The 24,641-nt window shown below is 49.7% G+C and overlaps 1 protein-coding gene across 3 annotated transcripts; it reads right to left on the bottom strand.

Moving 5' to 3' along the window:
* Positions 1–767: 767 nt before the first annotated feature.
* On the bottom strand, positions 768–22,980 carry LOC119462730 (arylamine N-acetyltransferase). Of its 3 annotated transcripts, none has more exons than XM_049673183.1 (2): positions 22,895–22,980; positions 768–2,118 (listed from the first exon to the last, which is right to left on the bottom strand). In XM_049673183.1, the coding sequence occupies exon 2, from the start codon at positions 1,872–1,874 to the stop codon at positions 1,110–1,112; it is 765 nt and encodes a 254-aa protein (XP_049529140.1). In that variant the 5' UTR covers positions 1,875–2,118; positions 22,895–22,980; the 3' UTR covers positions 768–1,109. The 3 variants fall into 3 exon arrangements, with proteins under 3 accessions (XP_049529140.1, XP_049529139.1, XP_037579944.1); XM_049673182.1 differs by lacking the exon at positions 22,895–22,980 and adding an exon at positions 22,379–22,789 and having other exon boundaries at positions 768–1,601; XM_037724016.2 differs by lacking the exon at positions 22,895–22,980 and adding an exon at positions 2,916–3,192 and having other exon boundaries at positions 768–2,171.
* Positions 22,981–24,641: the final 1,661 nt, after the last annotated feature.

Raw genomic sequence — 24,641 nt, 5'->3', positions numbered from 1 at the left:
AACTTCAGTGGACTTCAGCCGTTCAGATGAAGTTCAGTGGACACTGAAACTGTCATTCAATTGAACAGCCGCCTCTTTGGCGTTACAGGCACTACCGCGTTCAGTTCAGTTTAAGCGCACGTGGTCACGCGATAGCGGCGTAGAAGCATCTTTAAATGACTGGTTGGCCGCACAGTGCCTGCTTTACAGATCGCCGTCGGCTTTTGCCAGTACTTATGTTGTCTCTTCAATTATTTGTTAGACTGGCGTGCAACACTGGACACTAACAAATTGTTCGTAGCGCAAGAACAAATACTGCGTATAAATCAGAATGAAGCAGAGTCGACATGTATTCGACACCCGCGAAGTTGTTACAGTTCGGAAATTATCTGTAGATAGGTGTTTAACAAATTTGTACTTTATTTTTGCCAGAAAGTAGACTGAAGGGTCAAATCGCCTATGTGCAGATGTATGCTCCATCTCAAAGTGCACTAAATTCTTCACGCTATAAATTTGGAGTTATTTGCAAATTCCTCAGCTGATTCCTCAGATGATTTTCAAATGGCTCATTTTCTCCCACAAAATAAAAATATTATGCAAGGCCTAATATTCGAATATAACTTCGTTTGCAACTGAGTAGTTCTCAGTAGATATTAACATGCGCGTTTACCATCGTTTAGACAATATTGTAACGCCAGCTATTCTGTCACCGCTTTTCTGCTATATGTTATCAAGTGCTCACGCTGCTTGACTTGAAAATTAGTAAAAGTACAGATTTGCCTTTATTGTGTGTAACAGTGCAACGTCTTTATGTTGAAAGATCTTTCAACAAACAAGTTGGTTCTTCAAGCTTTCTTTTTTTTCTGTTACACATTGAAAATAATTTTAGTCACTGCGACAAGAACTGTTACTGTTATCCTTCCGGCCACATCAGTTTTTTCAGAAAGAGGTTCTGACCAAGCCTCAAGTTCTCCAGCAGGCCTCGCAAGCGAACACGAAGCGGCGCCTCGTCGTCAGCCGCGTTCAGGTTCAGCCCGAACTCGTCTCGCAGAATCTCGAGGATGTCGTTCTCGTCCCGCATCAGCCGCTTCTCGACGACTCCCCGCGTCGGCGACCAGCGTACGAACTGGTCATTCACGAGCCGCAGCCAACAGCCGTCGTCCCCGGACGATCGGCGTCCCACCAAGAGGAGGCGCCGCATCGAGCTGTCCGGGTGGGTCGACGAGTACCAAGTTGAACGTGCCGAAGTCGAGCCAGTCGAGGTCGTACGGCTCGACGACGTAGACGGCCTTCCAGCCGCCGTCGCTCGTGGGCAGTGCGACCTCGAGGGCCTCCGTCTCGGCCAAGCTGCGCACACGGAACGGAGTCGCGTCGCCTTCCAGGGGCAGTGCCCGGTGCAGACCGCACTGCACCATGCCGACGTCCACGATGTAGCGCTGACCGTCGGTCGGCTCGACCAGCAGCAACATGTGGGAGAGGCGCGTGCGCACGGGCGAGTCGTCGGGTGTCGTGATACGCAAACGGGCCGCTCGCAGGCGCACGCCGTAGCCGAGCGCGAGCAGCAAGCAGGCGAAGAGAGAGTTGAGCTCGTAGCAGTAGCCTCCACGGCCGCTCCCCGTCACCTTGCCGAGTATGACCTCAGCGTCGAGGCTGATGCGTCGTTCCAGCAGCACGTCCAGGTTTTCAAAGGTGACCCGCTCCAGGTGTGCCCTGATCAGTCGATCGAGATAGTCCAAGGTGGGCTCGGAGCACTCGGAAGCACCCAGGTGCTGGAGGTAGCTCTGGACACTCTGATCCGACAGCGGCTCCATTGTTGACGTCTGTCTTTTGGGAGTGCGCCGTTGGCAGTGTGGTGACAGACTTGTTCCTGCTGTTCTGTCCGCACACTGGCTCATATTTCCGCTCTTGTTGTTGTTGCGCAGTGTCCTGGCACAACGCACTCTGGGGGACCCGCCGTGAGTTCCGAGCGTTAAACAGAACCGCGCGCGGCCAATGTGTCTTCTTCCGCTTGGATCATCTTCACGTTGTTTTCAATTGCCGCAAACGTGCGAAAACAGGCAATATTGCCTGAAAGGCGTGCTGATGTAAATGTACGTTGTCTAGGGAAACCGCCACGTCCGTCGTTTCCTTGTAAGTTATCTGCTCCTGTTTGACTTTACCAGAGGTTCCGTTCGAAAAGCGATTTCGACAGCCTACAACGAAAGACACGGAAAAGAGCGATCATTCTCAATCCTCTCGTCACAATGACCAACACACTTGCTCGTAGCAACATCGACAACGTTTTACGTGATGCAAACAAAATTTAAAGATTCCAAACCGTGAAAGCTCAAGCTTTTATGTTTTCAGTAACGCTTGATTGCTTGATTGTAATGTTGATTGTATCCCCATTTCTGGAATCAACAGTATTAAGAAAACATTATTATTATCGTTTTTTTATTGTTGTTAGATGCGAATATTATGCAAGGTCTAATATTCAAATCTTACTTCCTTTATAACTGAGTAGTTCTCAGTAGCTGTTGATATGGGCGTTTACCATCGTTTAGGCAATTTTGTAACGCCAGATATTCCGTCGCCGCTTCTCTATTATCAGTTATCTGATACTGAAGCTGCTTCACTTGAAAATTAGTAAATGTACACATTTGCCTCCATTTTGTATAATAGCACACAACGTTTTTTTTTACATGTTCATTCACATAAAATTTATGCATGTTCCGCCCTACTGATTGTTTTAAAAGTTGCAAGTAGAGTCTTTTTGCATTTTTGCGGAAACGAAAAAAGAATGGGTTGAATGAAGCAATGTGTGGGTAGACAGGCTGATGAGATTGTAGATACTGTAACAACTTATAAAGACCAAGGTAACCTACATGCCCTTACTGGGTGTCGGAAAGTACCTGTGCAATAAAAAATGGAGGTTTAAAAATTCGAAGGGTACTTACGGCAGTGTAGGCATGACTACACGATATGCTGAAAATGTCCTCCGCCAGGTTGAACACATGCCCGCACACGACGGTCCATATTGTTAAGCATCTGGTGGAGAATTGCTGGAGTTACCTGCAGGTGCAATGCGTTGTGTAATGACTGCCTGTAGCTCCGGCAGTATGTGAGCATTGTTCTCGATTCACCCGTCCTTAGAAGTCTCCCCACAGACGTTATCGGACAAACTACTGGCCTTGCGCTATCATATCGCACGGGAAACGCTGTCATTCACAATTATCATCATATTTATTTTTTAATCAGATCCCGGCCGCCGCTGCCGCATTTCGACGGGGGCGAAATTAGTTATCGGTTTTTACGTGGCAAAATTACGATGTGATAATGAGGCACGCCGTAGTGGGGGCTCCAAAATAATTTGTACCACCCATGGTTCTTTAACGCGCACCTAAATCTAAGTACACTGGCATTCTTGCGTTTCGCCACCCTCGAAATGCGGCCGCCGTGGCCTTGATGTGAGCCCTGCGACTTTTTATGAAAGCATTAAAAAATTGCATGTGGCAGATACCATTATTCTTGTCCTTGAGCTGAATTTTCAAAAATTCCGTAAAGCTTTGAAATGTTCCCCCCGTATATGCGTTATACATAAGAAAGCACACGGAAGACGAGTTGGGTCGTTCATGTAGAAAGAAATACATGCAAAAGTACCACAGGCTGCCGCATACATGAGCGCCCGAAGCCTAACACTTACTTTGGGAGCATCTTAAAGCAGTCTAAAACGTCGGATAAAAACAGAAGAATGAAGAAGTCAGCAGGCAATAAAACAATGATTTCAGGTGCATTCAGCCATTCTGCACGTTAGGCAGCTTTTCAGAGTCTACATGAGCGCACTAGCGCGTTTTCTCTTCAGGCACCCACGCTAAACAATTTGCAGCTGCCAAAAACGCAAGCGAGAATACAGTCGTACTTGAACCGGGTCGCACGTGATTGGCCTGAAGGGAAACGGCGAAAGCGACACTGTCAAGCCTGCATAGATATAGGTCGTAAATGTTTTCTGTTCTTTCCTTTCTTTGTCTGTTTTTTATTTGTTTTTTTAAATCCCAGCTGTTCAGCGCGAGCCACAGCTTCATGTCACTCGAAAGCGTGCCTTTCGTAATAACTGATTTGGAAGCTAAAAAAAAAAAAAAAAAACTACGCGGGCGCCTAAGCTGTTCCTATGACGTGTAAATGTGAGAGCATTACTTGTCGCTAAGTTTGTCGCTGAGCTATGTCGCTAAGTTTAGTGTTACGGCGAAATGAGGCTGAGTGCAGTGTTGGCGCGCTATGTTTCCGGGTGTAATGTCGCTGCTTATGAGGTCGCAACAACGCAAGACGACAAACTGACCATATTGCAATCTCTCAGCTGTGTTCTATATTTGTGGAGTTCTCATTAAAGGGCCCCTAAACCACCCAGAGGTCGAAATTTAGTTGTGGTGTTGCAGTTGTGCACGAGTCTACAACGAACACGTAGCCGCGAGAATTTTTCGAAATGGTGCCGTAATAGCGGAGTTACACGCGTTTGATGATCGAAAAACGGCCCTCGCTCGTTTTACTCTTTCCTTCGCTACTCTGCTCGTCGGCTGGGCCGGTATTTTGTAGCGATGCCTTTCAAGTAATAATGCCTTTTCGCGCTTATCGCGCTTTGTCAGTGGTCAGAGCGACGGTCCGCTCGCGTTATCAACGTTTATATCGTGAGCGGACCGTCGCTCTGACCACTGACAAAGCGCGATAAGCGCGAAAAGGCATTATTACTTTAAAGTCATCGCTACAAAATAGCGGCCCTGGTCTCCCCTCCTCGCTGAGTGCTACTCGAAAAGTCACGTGACATACGCCATCGCCAACGCGCTTCTCAAAACACTGCCTACTTCCGGTTAAGGCACGTCCACGCTAGCCATGCTAGCGGCACATATACGGACGGTGAACCGGCCTTCATTGCTGTAGAACGTCTGCCGCGCGACAGGTGTCCGAAAGTAGATGGCAGTTCGGCTGGCGCCCCGCCCGCTGCAGGATCAACGGGCAAATCGACGACCGCGAAGCTGCGCGCCTCCGCCACCGGCAACGAAAACATCGGCTGCAGCTGAGCTGCAGTGCACGGCTATCGACAGTAGACGACCGGCTCTGCTGTGCTCGCATCGCAGCCGACGGCGCCGCTAATATCAGCGCATTTTTCTTCTTTGTGTGCAATTATTGCGAAGAGCGATAACAACGATAAGAAAATATTGCGGCTTGTGAGCGTCGGTAATTCATTTCGAAGCGCTGTCCGCTTTAGCTTTGAAGGGAACCGGAAAAGGCCTAGCGACGATATTGCTACCTTTAAAGGGGTTGAGACACCAAATTTTGAGGGTATAAAAGGCCTGCTGTAGGCTTCCTCTGTATGAAAGGACACTCAACATGAAGTGTAGGACACAGAAAACGTTTAAAATATATTTTAATTCGCTTCCAAAGAGTGCCTAAATGCTGGTTCTCGCGATCGAGACCCATCGCTAGCGCGATTAACATCGACGTCACTGTGTTGGAAGCGTAACGCGTTTTACTGACGTCATACCACGTTAGAGTGACGTACAATGAGCGGTGACCCACAATACGGGGCAAGCCTCGAGAGCCTCGAGTCTAAAGTGCAGTATAAGCTGCATCGGACGCAGACGCAGAGTCGGAATTGGAGCTGCCGCAGCTAGCGATGGCAACTGTCGGCGTGGGCAGGGCTAGGTCAGCTGGTATACCCCCCGGGTAAACGATGTTTGCGTCACTAGCGCCAATTTGTCCCCTGGTGTTTGGTAGGCCAAACTGTGAAACCAATAAACAATAAATAAATTGCTGATGATGCTATGGCAACGCTTTTGTTGATGAGAGAGGAGGAAACGCCGAGCTGCTTGTCGAATTGGCGCTGAGCCGTGCTCCCTCAAGGGCTGCAGAAGATAGCGTCGCCTTTCCCTTTCCCTCAAGAACCACTTATCATCATCATCTGCTATGCGCTCGACGAGCGCGCGACCGCTTTGTGAGCCGCAAGCGGAAAAGAGCACCGCTTGCATCTTTTTTAGATTGTGTTGCTGCTGCATATACTGTTTTCTACAGCTTTCGGTCGCTAATTTTCTAGGACGTTGAGCACGTCCACGAAACATTTGTTAGGAAATATTTCTCAGTTAAAATGCACGCGAGCTAGCAAGCTCGAAGCGTGACAATTTTGTTTGAGCAAGAAAATTGAGTAGTCGGAAAATGTGGTGTATTCACTGATTTTATTAGCAACGTATTGCAAACGATACAACTCAATACATACCACAATAGCACAGAGCTGTGTAATTCGTACAGTAAATACAAATGTTGGCATCTGTATTGGTTACACAAACATAAGAGAAGTCTTCACACAATTCATCGTATATAGATTATCGCTGCAGGGGTCACCACGTTCATTGCTTGTACACAGTACAATTCACCACAAACGAAGGTTCATAGTAACACGTTCGTGAATAATGAACTGATCATGCAGAGCAGGTGACGAGGACGTTGAGCCCAACATTGCCAGCTCCTTTTTCTTTTTCCATCTTCTGGAAATAAGGGGGAAATGAGCAGCATTTTAGGTCACATGTTTTAAACAAGTCTCAGCACTTTTTTCGCGAAATGGCGCTTCCAACTTATGCGGGTCAGCTTCGATTGTGTATCTTTGCATGACTTCAACTAAAAATATTCCTCTAAGAGACATTAAGCTTTGCTCAAAGTTGTATTGCTATTGTACAATTACGTAACATGTTTAGCATTGGTGTTGTCTCATTAGCTGGCTAGGAACATTGTAGTATTGCAGTTTCTTTTTTTTAATTTACTTTCGCTTTACCATTGCCTACACAGCCCACAAGAGGTAATTAAGTCAAAATAATTTAAAAGCTGCTCTGCGCCGGCACGCGCACACCTGCTCCTGTAAAATTTCTACTATACAACGAAAATTATGGAGATCGTTGCAGCGTGTACCCAAGACTTAGCTTCGTCGTATTGAATTGTGCGATTTTACGTACCACGATGCGTGCGTGAGACACGCCGTAATAACCGACTGCGAAATATTTCGACCATCGGCGGCGTGCGTTAACTTCGGTCCTATCGAAACTCAATTTATTTCTGCGACCTCGTGTTTCAAAGTGTAACGCCATGTCCGATAAGCGACAACGGCGGGCGACAGATATGCCGCTTACAGCAAGGCCAAGTGGGCTGCGTCTTCTTACGAGCGTGAATTCTGTCGTTGTGAAAAGAAGATATTCGCATCTTTCGCTGCGTCAGGAAGCTGGAAAATATTCGCAGCGTTAGCTACACCAGCAGTTTGGAACACCCTTTACCACGCATGATCATCGAATATTAAGTAAAAACGAAAAGAACGCAATTCCCTGGAGCACGCGCAACAAATTTCGCGGCGTAACGTCACACGAAGCCGTAGCAGACGACATGAAAAAAGAAAGAAAGAAGCGCTCCGTGCTGTTCACTTTTGCGCCGTATCTTGCATACTAGTTCTACACAAAGCAAGAATGCACGCCGCCTGCCTTAATGCCCAAAATCAACAAGTCGGCCTTTGCATACCTACAACCTGGACGACGCTCTTTTGGCCGGCAGGGTGGTCTTGAGCCGAACCAGCCGTGGCTTCTGTGGCTTCTGCCCGGGAGGGTCCTGGAAGATAGGGTAGAAATCGGTCTCGGTTAAGGAGGTAGCGAAGGAAGGCAGTTGTACATTAAGCTGGTTGCATGAAATCCAATGTAAAGGACACACCTTGAACTCATGCTTAAATATGGAACGTGAATTATGTATCAAGCGATAAGGCGCGTGAAAACGACCTACAAATGCGCACACATTCGCAACCGCTAATAAATTGTTTTTCTTACCCTCGTCGATCGGGGACCCCACTTCCACTGCAGCAGTGGGAACAGCCGTCCACAGGAGTCGTGTTTTGGCAGGGTCGGCGTAGGCATTTTCAGCGAAGTGGTCCGAGCAGAGGCGGTAGCCGTTGTACATTTGCTCCCGTGCGAGTCCCTCAAGATCTGCTCTTTGGGCGTAATTCCGCCATACGTCACACCTAGAAAATGAAACAGGTACCACCATGAATATCAATAAACAACACATAAAAGCGACACTAATATATAGAGTGCTAAAAAGCGAGAAAATATGTCACGAGTTCAAAAGTGAAGCGAAGCTCGCCCTTAGCGCAGGTAACATGAACTTCTCGTGACACGGAATGTAAGCAGTCGCTCGTACGTAATTATTTTGGGGGCTTCTTTCTTAAACATTCAAATGTGGTAATGTCACCCCAAGGAACTGCTCGTCGGAATGCTCTGAAGCCGAGCCAGTTCGTCGAATAAGCGCGTTCGGCGAACATATATATACTTTGCAAGATTTCTTCGCGAAGAAAAAAAATGCAGGTCCACCGCTAAAAAAACCAATACCGAAGCGAAATTTCCGTTTGAGCGTCAGCTGGCATCAACCGGCTCACCAGAAACTGTCCACAAGTAGCTTTACATGCTTACAACGTTACTGAAAAATGCGCAGTGCCAGGAAAAAGAATGACTGTAAAGCAAGGGCAGAAATGTTTCGGTTCGCTCTGTGGCCGTTTTGATAAGCACAGCACATGATTCTTCGTACCGAAAAAAAGTGTGCTTACCTTTCGTCCGCTGGGAAGCGGAAAAATTTGGCTGCGCTGTTCCTTCCCGAGTTGCGGCACCAAAGAGCAGCACAACACGCCTTGTGTCCTGTGCCTAGTTTCGCCGACATTTTCAGATGTTCGCACTCACAAACACCAAAATTTTCGCTTTCCTGCAATTCTAAAAAGTTTCACACGTGGACAGCGAAAAGGGCTGGAGCAGACGAACGGAATGGCAGCAGACGAGATAAGAGCGAGAGCGCCGCCCTTCGGCGCAACGAAGGCCGAGTCTGGATAAATATATAGGGTGTTAAAAAAACGAAAATGGCCAAGGACATATTTTTTTCAACACATAATTGCATAACTTAACTTTATTCATGCGTAGGTTGGAAAGGTAGGGCCACACATGCAAAAGTTGCTGAATTTTCGCTTCCTACCAAAACAATGGCGGACGCTTTATTTCAGATACCGAAACTAGTCGAAGTGTCCGGCCCCTGGCGTGGGTTTGTTTGTCTGCGCTGGTACAAAACGTGTGTGCGAGAGCAGACGATGCAGCAGTGCGTGCGTCACAGCCTTGTGGGCCCACGTGACCAAGCTTCCTAGCCAGTGACGTCACTGTCCAACTCGACGCCGAGAAACCGAATTAAACCGAAAATGGTGCACATGCATAAATAATGCGATATTGAATTATTTACCGAGAATATATGAACCTTCCAGTGTGTATCATGCTTTCTGGAGCAATAAGAAACGTTTGAAACAAACAACGCGCAAGCCACAAATTTGATGTCTCAACCCCTTTTAAGGTAGCGTTTCACGCACATTGCGTGGCGTGTTCTTTCTCGATGACACTACTTTTCAGCACGGTGACACCATTTTGCCGAGCGATGAGAGTGCTTTTCCGAGCGGCACCATGGCGTCGGGTTCGTAGGCGAACTCCACCTCATACTCGGGAGGGGGGGAATCGTAGTCGTGGTCCGACGGGTACTTGAAGCGCGTTGCATTTTATTCGTCGTCGTCGTCGTTCATGGGCTCCGGCGACGGCGTCTGCAGGTCCAAGTTGATCGACAGCAATATGGCCTTGTGATCAGAGTAGTGTCGCTGCGTTGGAATGGTCTCGTACTTCGTCGGCAGTGAACTGGCGCCTCCGGCCACGCTTTGCTGTATCGCCTGATGATGTATAGCCAAGAGCGATTCAACTTCGGATGAGGATGACTCCATAGCTCCGTAGGACGGACGCCTTGAACGCATCATTGTCTCAGAGGCAGCATGCGCATACGTTCGTAGCGCGATTCGAAACCACGCAATCTGCAAGAAGCGTTTACTTCCTCATTATCGCAATCTGCAAAAAGCGTTTACTTCCTCATTATCGTGCAGCGGCGGCTGTGCGACTGCGAGCGTTATGGTTCTTTTCTTTTTTCTTCTTTTTCCCCGTACGGCCGGCACCGCCGCTGCGGCGGATTCGCTAAAGTGAGCACCATCTGATGTTTTTTTTTTTTTTTTTTTTAGTTTTTTTTTAAGTTAGACGAAGATGACGTAACTTGTGTGCCGTTTTTCTGCCATGACTTTCTAATGACGACGGGGTCACACAATGAACCAAGTAATGTTCTCGCATTAAAAGAACAGAAAGAAAAAGAACACGCAGATTCTTGATATTCCACGCGGGATCGTGGCAACGTGCTCACCCGCCAAAGCAGTTTAATAGGCGGGCTAAAAAGCGATACTAAATAAGTTCAGTTTGATAAAATGGCTTTTCTAATTTACATTTCATCAGTTCGATCACTAAACGAGAAAACGAAGCCAAACTCGAATTTCTTGAAATTCCTGCCGAGAAATATACGTCAGTGCAACGTCACGAATTTCAAGGTTCTATAAATAATAATAATAATAATAATAATAATAATAATAATAATAATAATAATAATAATAATTATTATTATTATTATTATTATTATTATTATTATTATTATTATTATTATTATTATTATTATTATTATTATTATTATTATTATTATTGCAGATGGGATGTTTGGGGACAGCAAAATTTCTCGAAACTTGCTACATTGCACGTCTGCCTACTTTTCACTGTAACAACAGTTCTTTACCGATAAACAGTTTATTAGACCCGACTATACGCTGCTGAACTCGATGACGTCACAGCGAGCTGTTGCGGAAACTTGACGGCGGTGTAGCCCCGCGTGTTTCATTTATCTGTCTATACTGAATTGCCAAGTCTCCTCTTAGGGTACGTAGGAGTGGTCAGCGTAGTTTACTAATGCAATTTGACCTAATATTAGTGTTCCTTGGCATAGGAAGAACAGCAGAAAGCAGCAGCCACGCCTTACCAGGGAGGGTAGTTAAAGGAAAGTAAAGAGAAACAAACGATCTCGGTTACGGCAATATCAACAATTGCATGTCAGCGATCTTTGAATCAAACGCCGCCACTTCAGCGTGTATACGGGCAAACTCCGCAACTGGCGACCTAGTAAATTTTAGAACATGCTACTATCACTTGCGAGCACGCCTAAAACTGATACGACGGGCCCGTCTTTTGAACAAAAAAAAAATGTGGGCTGCTTGCACAAGTGGTGCAAGGCTGGAGTAAACAGCGGAGCTGGTGATCGACGTAGTTTTCTCCAGGTTTTTCTAGGCTTGGCTAAGCTTTGCTAGGCAATGCTAAGTGCTGTTATGCATGGTATTGTGAATCGGCTCGGCGCCGACGCGCAGATTCTCGCTTGGCCGCATGACGCACTTCAAGATGAGCGGTTTCTTCTTCGGGTGTACGGGTCTTCTATGGTCGTCCCATGTCAAGGCTACATGTGCTCGCCACAGAGTCAACCAGTGTCCTGCCGCCGTCGCGGCGGCTCCGAGCTTTAACCTCCCGGTGACGTCACGACTAAGCTCCGCCTTCACACTTGCCAGGCACAGCTAGACAAAGTCCACACTGCCCGCGAACCGTGTTGGCAAGCAGTGACGTCCCGGTTTTACAGCCTAAGCTGTTATGGGCTCATTCAAAGAGCCGTTTCGGGTCGCGATGATGCCGCTGCCGCCGCCCCGTAGCCGCAATCGCATGCGAAAAAAATCACAGCATATCCACGGAGTGAATGATGATGAGTGGGCGAAGCTCCGGAGGGAATCATCGGATCTCCCACTTAAGGGGACGCTAGCACAAACGCGTCAGAAACGTGCAGTACTCTCTAGTAAGGGGGAGAGGCCACAGCGTCCTACGCAGCCATTTACACATGCCGGAACGTGCACCGCGTTTGCCGACGCCATCACATGACTGCTGAGAGAGTATACCCCCCGTATTCATAAACGCTCCTCGACTTGAACTTGACTTGCCACCGCCTTGGGCAGCGCGTTCGAAACGCGTTGAAGGTAAGGCGGAGAGGCCACAGCGTCTTACACCAGCTTCTTACACGGGCCGTAACGCGCTAGCACAAACGCGTTAGAAACGCGCTAGAAACGCGGCCTTTCGTTAATGTTGGGTATTTATTGCCATCGTGGTGCTTGTGTCTATGGGTGCTTCGTGGCGTAGTGGGCTAACGCCGAGCGCTCGGAAGCGAGGGGTCCCTGGTTCGATTCCGCGCTACGGACACAACTTCGGAATTTTTTTTCTCATTTTTCTCAGACTGGTTACACACTACTACTACGACGAGGGACGAACGGGTGCCGCCTTAAGGAGCTTCGCCCCTAAAAAAGTACCCGCTCTCCGCCGGGATCGAACCCAGACCTACAGCGTGGGAGGCGGATACTCTACCACTGAACCACGCAAGCGCTTGCTATCCGAGCGCGGGAAAATGTACTATAAACGCGCCCTACGCAGGCGCAGACGACGAGATGCGATTCAGACGCGGAACGCAAACAACGCGGTCCCAAGCCTGCGCCGGTATGGTGGCTCCATCTAGTTAAGGCGCCGGCAAACGCAACCTTTTTGACACTGTAAATTTTGCTGCCGCCTTAACTACATGGCGCTAACATACCGACGGACTCTCGGGATCACGTTGATGGCGCTAGATCTGGCGCGTACGTTGCAATGAGAGCGAATGTGACAGCTGTAGTTGCATTGTCGGCCGCTTGGCTGGGCCGAACGGCGCTAGCCATCGGCGATAGAACGCGTCGGCTTGCACGCGCGACGGCGTCCCAAGCGCGTTTCTGAGGCATTGACTCAAATTACTAGGTAGTACTGTCGAAACGCTCGCCTAGCTTATACGCTGTGACTGTGTTGCGTGTGCCGCGCAGCCTGGCATTTTATTGCGATATATGGACACTCTAAAGGAGATTTCTGCCGTCGTCGCCGTGAGGTTCAGTATGACGTCAACGGCGATGAAATCGTCGCCGCGCTCCGACCGCTGTATGTGCGAGTGAAAGGGCGGTAGGGACGCGTGCTTTCACGGGGAGCGAACGCTCGTCGGAGAGCAAACGCGCATTCTGCGCCGTTCTCCCTCAAAGGCTGCAGAATTAAGCGTTTCTTTCCTCCTTTATAATCACCATATATAGAGAGCAAACTCGACTTCTTCCGTCGCGTGAAAGGCTGTGGGGGGACGGGAGGGGGGGGAGGGGAGGCGACGTTTAGCTGCGGCACCAAATGCGTATTTGTATAAAAAGGGGTCATAGTTTCACCTGAAAGGCGAAGCATCAATTGCGATAGCAAATTTGTAGAAAGCTATACGGAGTAATGATAGTAGCTTTATCAGCTGTATAAACTTGGACATGCAGCAGCACCAGCAACACGCAGAACTAATGTCGACGCCGTCGGCGTTTTGCCCGCGTTCGCACAAAATGCGTGCGCGTTGCTGACTGTTGCCGGAGCTGCCTCTGATATAAATAGGCAATTGGTGCCGCAGCTTAACGTCACCTCCCTTCCCTCCACCTCCCCCCCCCCCCCCACGGCCTCTCGCGCGAAGGAAGAAGGCGCGTTTGCTCTACATATATGGTGATTGTAAAGGAGGAAAGAGACGGCTACTTCTGCAGCCCTTAAGGAAGCACGGCGCAGAACGGGCGTTTGTTCTCCGCCATGGGTTCACTCCCCGTGAAAGAGCGCGTACCTCGCGCCCTTTCACTCGCACATACAGCGTTCGGCGGCGCGCGGTGATTGGCGCTGAGCCGTGCTCCCTCAAGGGCTGCAGAAGATAGCGCCAACCTTTCCCTTTCCCTCAAGAACCACTTATCATCATCGCGCGGTGACGATTTCATTTCCATTGACGTCATACGGAACCTCACGGCAACGGTGACGGCGACCCCGACGGCAGAAATCTGCTTTGGAGTGTCCATATAATTGCTATCGCAATAAAACGTTGCGAGGCGAGAAGGTGGGTAAGATTTCCGACGCTGCTCGGCGAGTGTCCCATGCATTATGATCTCGTCGAAAACCTCCGAGCCGCCCCCGGGGGCACCGGCAATAGTCACCAACGCCGCGCGCGTTGGGTGCGAACGCGTGCAAAACGCCGACGGCGCGTCGACAGCAGTTTTGCGCGTTGCTAATGCTGCTGCATGTCCAAGTTTATACAGCTGATAAAACTACTATCCTTACTCCGTATAGCTGTCTACTAATTTGCTATAGCAATTGATGCTTCGCCTTTTGGGTGGAACTACGACAATTTTTTTGTGCGTGTGTGTACGTGAAAGTGGAAGCGTGGTCATCTCTAATGTCACAAATAGATTTTGCGGGGTTCAGGCCTATTAAAGGAATCGACGAGTACTTTAATGGTGCAGCGTTAACCAGCGGAGACAAGGTCTATACGCTGCTTCGCATGTTGCCTCTGAAAGAAGTGGACGATGAGGACGTTCACGCGAAGTGCTGTTCGCAGCAGGGAAAGCAACTATACGAAATCATCCTTGAGGTGATGATTTCTTCTGTTACACTAAAATTGAAGTCACTAAACGGGCACCCTGAAAACATTGAAGTTGACCGATTTTTATTCGACGCCTCACTGTTCGCAATGCATTCGTCATTTCGCTCCGGCGCGTTGTACGCCGCGATGATTGGCGGCGCCTCCGGCCCCGCTTTAATTCTTTCTCCTCAGGACCTCAATAAAGTTCGTACTCACTCACTCACGCCGCGGCCTATCATTTGATGTCACACTGTTACTTTAGATTGTCATACAGCTCGATCTGGACCGCGTGTAGCTACACGCTCACTCGTAGGCTGTCGTCAGCACAGTCATGTCAAGAGAGCTAAACGAACTCGATTCGGATTCTTGCACCGTGTGGCAGTGACCATGCTTTATCGAAATTAAGAAATGTGATCCGGATCAGGGCGTGATCTTGATTGGCATTGTGTGACAACCGCGGTGCTCCAACGTTGTGTACTTCGTCGTCGTCTGGCACGCCGCCAAAAGAAAACTCTAGCGGTTTTAAAGCAGATGTAAGTGGTCTGCCATATGGCTCACTGCTGAACACGGAACCGTGACTTACTTGCTGATGTAATCCGTGAAACTACGAGTCACGTTGCGCGGCAAGTGAGACAAACGAGCCCTTATTTATCCGGTCTTTTTAATGCCTAAGCATTTTTTGGCGAGTAGCCCAGCTCAATCTGTCCGTCACGCGAAAAGTGTAATCCCTCGTATCTGCTCAAGAAATGCGTAATTTGCGAAGATATTTAATCGTGATAATAGTGTATATTAAATGATTGGCAGCTTTATAAGTGATAATGAACCATTAAAAATTCATCAGAGAGAATATCCATATGATCAGGTTTATGCCTACCCATAAGTATACATAGGCCTTCATATAAAATGCATGGGAAAGCCTATAGTATGGGTTCCTTTGCTTGCATCCGCGCTTTGCTTTTGCAATGCTATATCGCAAATGTAAATCAGAAGAAAAAAAAACACCGCACATCCACGAAGTGAATTATGATGAGTGGGCGAAGCATCGGGGGATCATTCGGGTAACCGTGAATCCGTACATGCGATAGCGCGGGAAGTGGCGGCAAAACGCCGGAAGCGTTCGCTACCTGAGGTTGGTGGCACCAATGCTCGGTTCAAGTGCAAGCTTCGCGAGCCCTCAGCTCTGGGTCCGCTTGCCTGCGTTGCCGTACTGCTGCAGCTTTGCGAGCCCTCAGCTCCGGGTCCGCTTGCCGGCGTTGCCGTTTTGCTGCAGCTTCCCGCGCCCTAGACTCCGGGTCCGCTTGTTGTCTGCGTCGCCGTGCTGCAGCAGCTTTGCGAGCCCTCAACTCCACTTGCAGTTGAGCCGCCACTCTCGCCTTTTCATCTATAGCGGGCGCGCCGTTATCAGAAGCGACCGTTATCATCCATGGCTGAAGAGAGAGAACGCGCGTCGGGAACGAACGCCCTTGTGCGCCGCAGCGCCCCTAGCGGACTCCATGCAAACCAGAGCTGCGGACGACGGGCCACGAGGGACGGACAAGACTCGGCCCTAAGGAGCTTTGCCCCTAAACTTGCGCCTTGTGAAACCGCGCCTCTCAAGCGCCAGCGGCCGAAACGAGGATCGTCTATGAATTAGCGCTCGCCAGCATAAAATACGCTTCCTTGGCATAAAATATTGCTCATCGCACATGCCAGCGCAATCCTGATCGCACCGAATGCTAAGGCGACGGCAAGCACTCGTCAAATCAGCACAGTCGTGACAAATCTATTTTAAATGTTCAACAGCTGGCCATGGCCGCTGGCGTCGCACAAGTGAAACGCGCATGTGTAGCACGATTTACAAAACGAAGCCTTCTGACAAATATGAAAGAAGCTGACATACTTTCCTCTCCTCACAGCTGCGATCCATTTCTTTTGCCCTTCAATTTCGTATGACTTGCCAGGAAACCTGTACAACTTTAATCCCGGGCTGGCGTTCGTGGTTGTGACAGTCCTTTAGGCAGCAGTATCGCCGGTTCCACTTGCATTTTATTGCGATAGCAATTATATGGACACTTCAACCGGATTTCTGCCGTTGGCGTCACCGTTGTCGTCGCCGTCGCCGTGAGGTTCTGTATAAAGTCCAAGGGCGATAAAATCGTCGCCGCGCGCCGTATGCGCGAGCGAAAGCATGCGGGGGAGGCGCGATATCACGGAGAGCTAACGCACGGCGGAAAGCAAACGCGACCGTCGCGCGAAAGGCCGTGGGGGTATAGGAGGGAGGGAAGCGGGGCGACGCTGTGCTCCGGCACCAAAGGCGTATCTTGCAACCGGGCGTAAGGGGAACTTGCCACTTAATCTCCCACGCAAAAGCAAGAAAGTGGAAAGGCAGCGCGGGAGGGAGGGTGGGAGGGCACAGCTTCTTTTCTGCCAACAACTGCGCTCGTACTTTGCCCGAGGCTGTGGTGGTCGCCCGCACCGTCTGTTATCTCCACACGGCTCTGACCTTTGTATGCGCTGTGCATTCGGCGCTCAGTATCCGTTGAAGCGATAGACCGCACGAAAGTTCGCCCGCTGCGGCGGCTGCGCTTGCTGCCAGCGTTTTGACAGTCGTTGTCTGCGGTCATTCATTGTGATCTATTCATGTTTGCTTGTGCGCGCTGACACCACGCTTGTTAATCCCGTTAATAAGCGAATGTGTCCAAGTTTATGCAGCCGATAAACTACTATCCCTACTCCGAATAGCTCTCTACTAATTTGCTATCGAAATTGATGCATCGCCTTTCGGGCGAAACTGCGACATTTTTTCGAATGAAGCCTTTCTTGCCGGCGGCTCTGTCTGTCGTCCCGCGTCCCACACCCCCACAGCGCATGCGCGTCCCCTCCCCCTCTCTCTCCACTCCTACGCTCCCCCTTCGTCTCCTCTAGGAATTCTATACGGAGCGGTACCCGTGTGCCACACCCCCACAGCACATGCGCGTCCCCTCCCCCTCTCTTTCCTCTCCTTCGCTCCCCCCTTTCTCTGCTCTAGGAATCCGGAGCGGCGCGCTCGACAGGTGGTGCGACAGCTGCATACTGCGCTGGGGGCGCCACAGTTGTTCCGCGGTATGAAAATGATGGAGCGCGCGCGCCTCATTCTCTCTCCTGTGCAGCGCCGCGATGAGCGCTCGGTGCTGCTGACGTGAAACCATTTCCCGCTCAAGCTAACCATCTCCCCGCTCCTTCGCATCCACACATGGTTCCCTTTATCGGGAGATGGAGTAATTTTTTTTTACCTCCGTCAATCTCGACGCTTGCCGACGAAGTGCATGCCATAGGCGTATCCAAAAAATAAGAGAAGCTGGGGAACAAAGCAAAACGGCTTCAACCGTGGCTGAGACGAAGTGTAGCGCGCGGGCAAGAATACGCATCGAGCCGGCTGAGCTGTGGAGCCACTGTATAAAAAGAATTACAAAGGACGTTCGTCACACTTGTTTGTCGTGCCGCGCGCTGACGATAAGGACGCAGGAAAAGGAGTCGTACTCGTGATGCAAAAAATGTCGCAGTTTCACCTGAAAGGCGAAGCATCAATTGCGATAGCAAATTTGTAGAGAGCTATACGGAGTAATGATAGTAGCTTTATCAGCTGTATAAACTTGGACATGCAGCAGCACCGGCAACACGCAGAACTGTTGTCGACGCCGTCGGCGTTTTACCCGCGTTCGCTCAAAATGCGTGCGGGGTTGGTGACTGTTGCCGGGGCCTCTGATATAAATAGGCACTTGGTGCCGCAGCTAAACGTCGCCTCCCTTCCCTCCCCCCTCCCCCACGGCCTCTCGCGCGTTGGAAGAAGGCGCGTTTGCTCTACATATATGATGATTGTAAAGGAGGAAAGAGACGCCTACTTCTGCAGCCCTTAAGCGAGCACGGCGCAGAACGCGCGTTTGTTCTCCGCTGTGCGTTCACTCCCCGTGAAAGCACGCGCCCCTCGCGCCCTTTCACTCGCACATACAGCGTTCGGCGCGCGGTGACGATTTCATCTCCATTGACGTCATACGGAACCTCACGGCGACGGCGACGGCGACGCCGACGGCAGAAATCTGCTTTTGAGTGTCCATATAATTGCTATCGCAATAAAACGCAAACTACATTTATAAAAAAAGCCAAACTACACCGGACAGGACGTTAGGCACATGACACACGTAACGTGCTAAAATAACAAAAGGTTGCTATGAGTTCGAGAGACACAGTTCGAAACATGTAGCAGCTCACAGTACGCGGACAGGAGACGAGAGGTTGCCGGATGACGTATGGCGATGACGTATGGCGTTGCGGAATGGCGATGACGTGACGACGTCGGACACGCCTCGATGTCGGATGGTGAGGAGATGGCACTTGCTTAACCGGGGACGACCGCTCAGCAGTGAGCCTGCATGCACCCGAGCCCCAATTCAGGTTGCAGGAATGGTCAGCCTGCCCCGCCGACAGCTTGCACGCGAGCCGCAGTGCTCGGCGTATATGCGGCCATTAGACTGGCCACGAACGCTGCTCCGCTGACCAAGGAGACGCCTTGCCCGCGATCCGCAATGGTCGCGCAAGTGGTAGCACAGCAGGCCACGCCACGCTCCGAGCTGCATTACTCGTGCTGGTGAACGCCTTGGCCAAGGGAAACGGTCGGGCGGCAGCTCCAGGGACGGCCGCATTCCTTGGAGCCTTGATTGTCGGCGTCCGACACGTCGGCCTGCTGTCTTCCGTCTCACGCTAACCATCCGCGTGTCTCTCCACGAAGCATGTCGCCACGTGCTCGCCGTACATGGCCCAATCGTGGCACGACGCATCTTCGAAATACCACTGGGTCATCGCCGATTTGGCGAGATCACTCACATGCATGGTCTAATCGCGAAAGAACACGCGCGCACATCGTCGTCGTCGGCGTCGTTTTCTTCCGTCGTTGTGAAAGGACACGCAGTCCAAGAAGTCACGACGATGCGGGTCCTGGGTTTCTGGCTCCAAAGTAGTAGGAAAGCGTCCCACGCCATCAAAACGCTCAAAACTACCACAAATAACATCGCACAAATGATTCGCCGCGTAACTTATCGCAACGCGGGCATGAACGAACACGACACGCTATGGCTGGTCCAAGCCCTATAGTGATAAGCCGAGTCACGTACGGCTTGCCCAACCACCTCCTTAGTCACGAGGAGGAGAGGCAGATCGACATCATAATAAGATCAGCATATAAAGCGGCCCTCGGACTACCCAAGGGGACGTCTACAGAGCGCCTACTAGACTTAGGGGTATACAACACGTCCGAAGAGCTAAAAAAAGCCACACTTATCTCTCGAAGGGAACGCCTGAGCTACACTCACGCCGGACGGGCCCTACTGACAAAGGCACGTATTCCCCCACACCCACAATGCATCAGCGAACAAGTAGTACCACTACCAAACTCAACACGAGCTCAAATAACAGTGGCCCCCATACCCAAAAACATGCACCCGGAATACAATAAAGCAAGACGCAAAGCACGCACACGACATATTAGAACAAGGTATGAAAATAATCCGACCAGCAACACAATATACACTGACGCAGCCGCGTATCCGAGCGCACACCCTAAAGACAGCGAAGCACAAACAAACAAGAGGTACGCAGAGGCAATCGTCGACACGAAAGCCCAGGAACAATTTACAGCATCTGTCAGGGCAGGGACTACGGCGGCTGCCGAAATATTCGCCGTGGTAATGGCCCTCGCTCACGCGGAACGCTCGCAAAAGTGCGCCACCATAATCACAGACTCACAAGAAGCGTGTCGCATGCTTCTCAGGGGCCACGTGACCAAAACAAGTCACTCGATAATAGTGACAAAATTCGCCCATCATCACCTGATCGTATGGTGTCCAGGCCACACGGGACTGGAGGGCAACGAACTGGCCTATTGGCTAGCCCCAGGCATTATTAACCGGGCAGACTCGACTGGGACGGGAAGCCACCGCAAGAACCCCAATCCAATGAATGCCCGAGAGATTCTCGCTCATGAGCGTGCAACCAGAAAGAAATACCCTCCCCCTCACGCACAACTCAGTGGAGAGGAAGCCGCCAGCTGGCGCACAATTCAGACCGGGGTATGCAGCAGATGGCGCCAGAGCAACCGGAAATTCGACTGTACGGGGCCTATATGGAAGCTGGGCGCACTGTTGGCACTGCGCTATCGTACAGTTTCGGCACTTGGTAATTTTGCGGGGTTTTTTTTTTTTCGTAGCAAACGCGCTCTCAGAGCATTGGCGTATAGCATTTATTTCGGTGACCGCAGTATGGAATTCTGCTACGGCTGAAGACCGGTCGCGTTGTGTGCCTTGCAAAGGTTCGCGGGCATTTGAAAGTGCTCTGTTACACGGGCACTCTCAACAACTTTCAACTTCAGTTCAGCTGAACTTCAGTGGACACTGAAACGGCCATTCAAATGAACAGCTGTCTGTTTGGAGTTACGCGGCACTACCGCGTTCAGATCAGTTAAGCTCACGTGGTCACGTGATAGCGGCGTAGAAGCATCTTTAAAGGACTGGTTGGCAGGACAGTGTCTGCTTTACAGATCGCCGTTGGCTTTTTCCAGTTCTTGTGTCGTCTCTTCCATTCTTTATTATAACTGGCGTGCAACACAGGACACTAACTTGAACAAATTGTTCGTAACGCAAGAACAAATACTGCGTATAAGTCAGAATGAAGCAGAGTCGACATGTATTCGTCACACCCGAAGTTGTGACAGTTGGGAAATTATCTGTAGATAGGTGTTTAAAAAATGTTTTACTTTTTCGCCAGAAAGTAGACCGAAGATTAAAATCGCCTATCTGCAGATGTATGCTCCATCTCAAAGTGCACTAAATTCTTCATACTGTAAATTTGGATTTCTTGCAAATTTCTGAAATGACTTCCGATATCTAATGAAATCACTTATTTTCTTCCACAAATTCATAATCAACATGCAAGGCCTAATATTCCAATATAACTTCGTTTACAACTGAGTAGTTGCCAGTAGATGTTAACACGCGTGTTTACCATCGTTTGGGCAAGTTTACCATCGTTTGGGCAATTTTGTAACGCCAGCTATTCTGTCACCGCTTTTCAGTTTTCTGTTATCCGTTATCAAGTGCTCACGCTGCTTGACTTGAAAATTAGTAAAAGTACACATTTGCTTTTATTTAGTGTAATAGCACACAGCGTCTTTCTGTTGAAAGACCTTTCACGGACAAGTTGTTCTTTCCGCTTTCTTTTTTTTTTCTGGTACACACTGAAAATAATTTTCGTCACTGCGACAAGAACGTTACTGTTATCCTTCCGGCCACATCAGTTTTTTCTGAACGAGGTTCTGACCCAGTCTCAAGTTCTCCAGCAGGCCTCGCAAGCGAACACGCAGCGGCGCCTCGTCGTCCGCCGCGTTCAGGTTCAGCCCGAACTCGTCTCGCAGAATCTCGAGGATGTCGTTCTCGTCCCGCATCAGCCGCTTCTCGACGACTCCCCGCGTCGGCGACCAGCGTACGAACCGGTCGTTCACGAGCCGCAGCCAACAGCCGTCATCCCGGGGCGATCGTCGTCCCACAAAGAGGAGGTGTCGCATCGAGCTGTCCGGATGGGTCGACGAGAACCAATTGAACGTGCCGAAGTCGAGCCAGTCGAGGTCGTACGGCTCGACGACGTAGACGGCCTTCCAGCCGCCGTCGCTCGTGGGCAGCGCGACCTCGAGGGCCTCCGTCGCGGCCAACCTGCGCACACGAAACGGAGTCGCGTCGCCTTCCAGGGGCAGTGCCCGGTGCAGACCGCACAGTACCATGCCGACGTCCACGAAGTAGCGCCGGCCGTCGGTCGGCTCGACCAGCAGCAACATGTGGGAGAGGCGCGTGCGCACGGGCCAGTCGTCGGGAGTCGTGAAACGCATACGGACCGCTCGCGGGCGCACGCCGTAGCCGAGCGCGAGCAGCAAGCGGGCGAAGAGAGAGTTGAGCTCGTAGCAGTAGCCTCCACGGCCGCTCCCCGTCACCTTGCCGAGTATGGCTTCAGCGTCGAGACTGATGCGTCGTTCCAGCAGCACGTCCAGATTCTCAATGGTGACCCGCTCGAGGTGCGCCCTGATCAGTCGGTCGAGGTAGTCCAAGGTGGGCTCGGAGCGCTCGGAAACTCCCAGGTGCCGGAGGTAGGTCTGGACTCTCGGATCAGACAGCGCCTCCATTGTTGACGTCTCTCGTTCGGGAGTACGTCTTTGGCAGTGTGGTGACAGACTTGTTCCTGCTGTTCTGTCCGAACACTGGTTCATACTTCCGCGCCTGTTGTTGTTCCGCAGTGTCCTGGCACAACGCACTCTGTGGGACCGGCCGTGAATTCCGGGCGTTAAACAAGACCGCGCGCGGCCAATGTGTCTTCTTCCTCTTAGATCGTCTTCACCTTGTTTTCAAATGCAGCAAACGTGCGAAAAAGGCAGTATTGCCTGAAAGGCGTGCTGATGTAAATATACGTTGTCTAGGGAAACCGCCACGTCCGTCGTTTCCTTGTAAGTTACCTGCTCCTCTTTGACTTTACGAGAGGTTCCCTTCGAAACGCCGTGTCGACAGCCTACAACGAAAGACACGGAAAAGAGCTGTCATTCTCAATCCTCTCGTCACAATGACCAACACACTTGCTTGTAGCAACATCGACAACGTTTTACGTGATGCAAAAAGAATTAAAGATTCCAAACTGTGACAGCTCAAGCTTTCATGTGTTGAGTAACGCTTGATTGATTGATTGTAATGTTGATTGTATCCCCATTTCTGGAATCAACTTTCGGGGGTTAACAGTAATGATAATCAAACATTATAATTATCGTTTTTTATTGTTGTTAGAATGGAATATTATGCAACGCCTAATATTCCAATCTAACTTCGTTTACGACTGAGTAGTTCGCCGTAGCGGTTGGTATGCGCGTTTACCATCGTTTAGACAATTTTGTAGCGCCAGCTATTCCGTCGCCACTTTTCTGTTATCCGTTATCTAGTGCTGACGCTGCTGTACTTCAAAATTTGTAAAAATACACATTTACCTTGATTTTGTATAAGAGCCCAGAACGTTTTTTTTTTTTTACATTTTCATGCACATAAAATTTATGCATGTTCCGCCATATACTTACTGTTTTAATAGTTGTAAGTAGAGTCTTCTTGCATTTTTGCGGAAACGAAAAATGAATGCGTTGAATAAAGCAATGTGTGGGTAGACAGGCTGATGAGATTGTAGATACTGTAACAACTTATAAAGACCAAGGTAACCTACATGCCCCTACTGGGTGTCGGAAAGTACCTGTGCAATAAAAATTGGAGGTTTAAAAATGTAGGTGTAGGCAGTGTAGGTGTAGTCACACCTACACTGCCTTTAAAAGGCAGTGTAGGCGTGACTACACGATATGCTGAAAATGTCTTCTGCCAGGTTGAACACATTCCCTCACACGACGGTCCATATTGTTAAGCATCTGGTGGAGAATTGCTGGAGTTACCTGCAGGTGCAATGCGTTGTGTAATGACTGCTGTAGCTCCGGCAGTATGTGAGCATTGTTCTCACGTTCACCCGTCCTCAGAGGTCTCCCCACAGACGTTATCGGACAAACTATTGGCCATGCGCCACCATATCGCACGTGAAATGCTGTCATTCACAATTATCATCATATTTATTTTTTAATCAGATCCCGGCCGCCGCTGCCGCATTTCGATGGGGGCGAAATTAGTTATCGGATTTTACGTGGCAAAATTACGATATGATAATGAGGCACGCCGTAGTGGGGGCTCCAGAATAATTTTTACCGCCTAGAGTGCTTAAACGTGCACCTAAATCTAAGTACACTGGAGTTCTCGCGTTTCGCCACCCTCGAAATGCGGCCGCCGTGACCGTCATGTGATCTCGTGACTTCGAGTTTTATGAAAGCATTATGACAGCGCTAGGAAAATTTTTAAAATCGCATGTGGCAGGTAGCGTTATTCTTGTCCTTGAGCTGCATTATTATTATTCGAAGAGGCAGTCATTACTAGCACGAGAAATCAAAACACAGGTTCAACTAGTTAACAAATATTCACTGCTTAACTTCTTATTTACATTACGGCCCATATTTCGATTTACTAGCCGGTGAACTTGTAAAACGTAACCACTTCAAATGAATTCCAGGATGACACCAGCTTCGAGATAATATTTCCCAAAGTGTGGAGCGAAATACATGGGCGTTCCAGTTACTGTTGCGCTTCAATTCATAAAACAGCGTTTTCTTTAAAAAATGAAAGTGGAAA

The sequence above is a fragment of the Dermacentor silvarum genome, chromosome 8 (genome assembly GCF_013339745.2).
Source record: "Dermacentor silvarum isolate Dsil-2018 chromosome 8, BIME_Dsil_1.4, whole genome shotgun sequence".
Lineage (NCBI taxonomy): Eukaryota > Metazoa > Arthropoda > Arachnida > Ixodida > Ixodidae > Dermacentor > Dermacentor silvarum.
Note: the sequence above shows the minus strand (reverse complement) of the source record. Positions and strands in the feature narration are given on the sequence as shown.

Excerpts from the sequence above, each read along its gene's own strand:
- LOC119462730 (XM_049673183.1), bottom strand. The coding sequence starts at position 1,874 with ATGAGCCAGTGTGCGGACAGAACAGCAGGAACAAGTCTGTCACCACAC.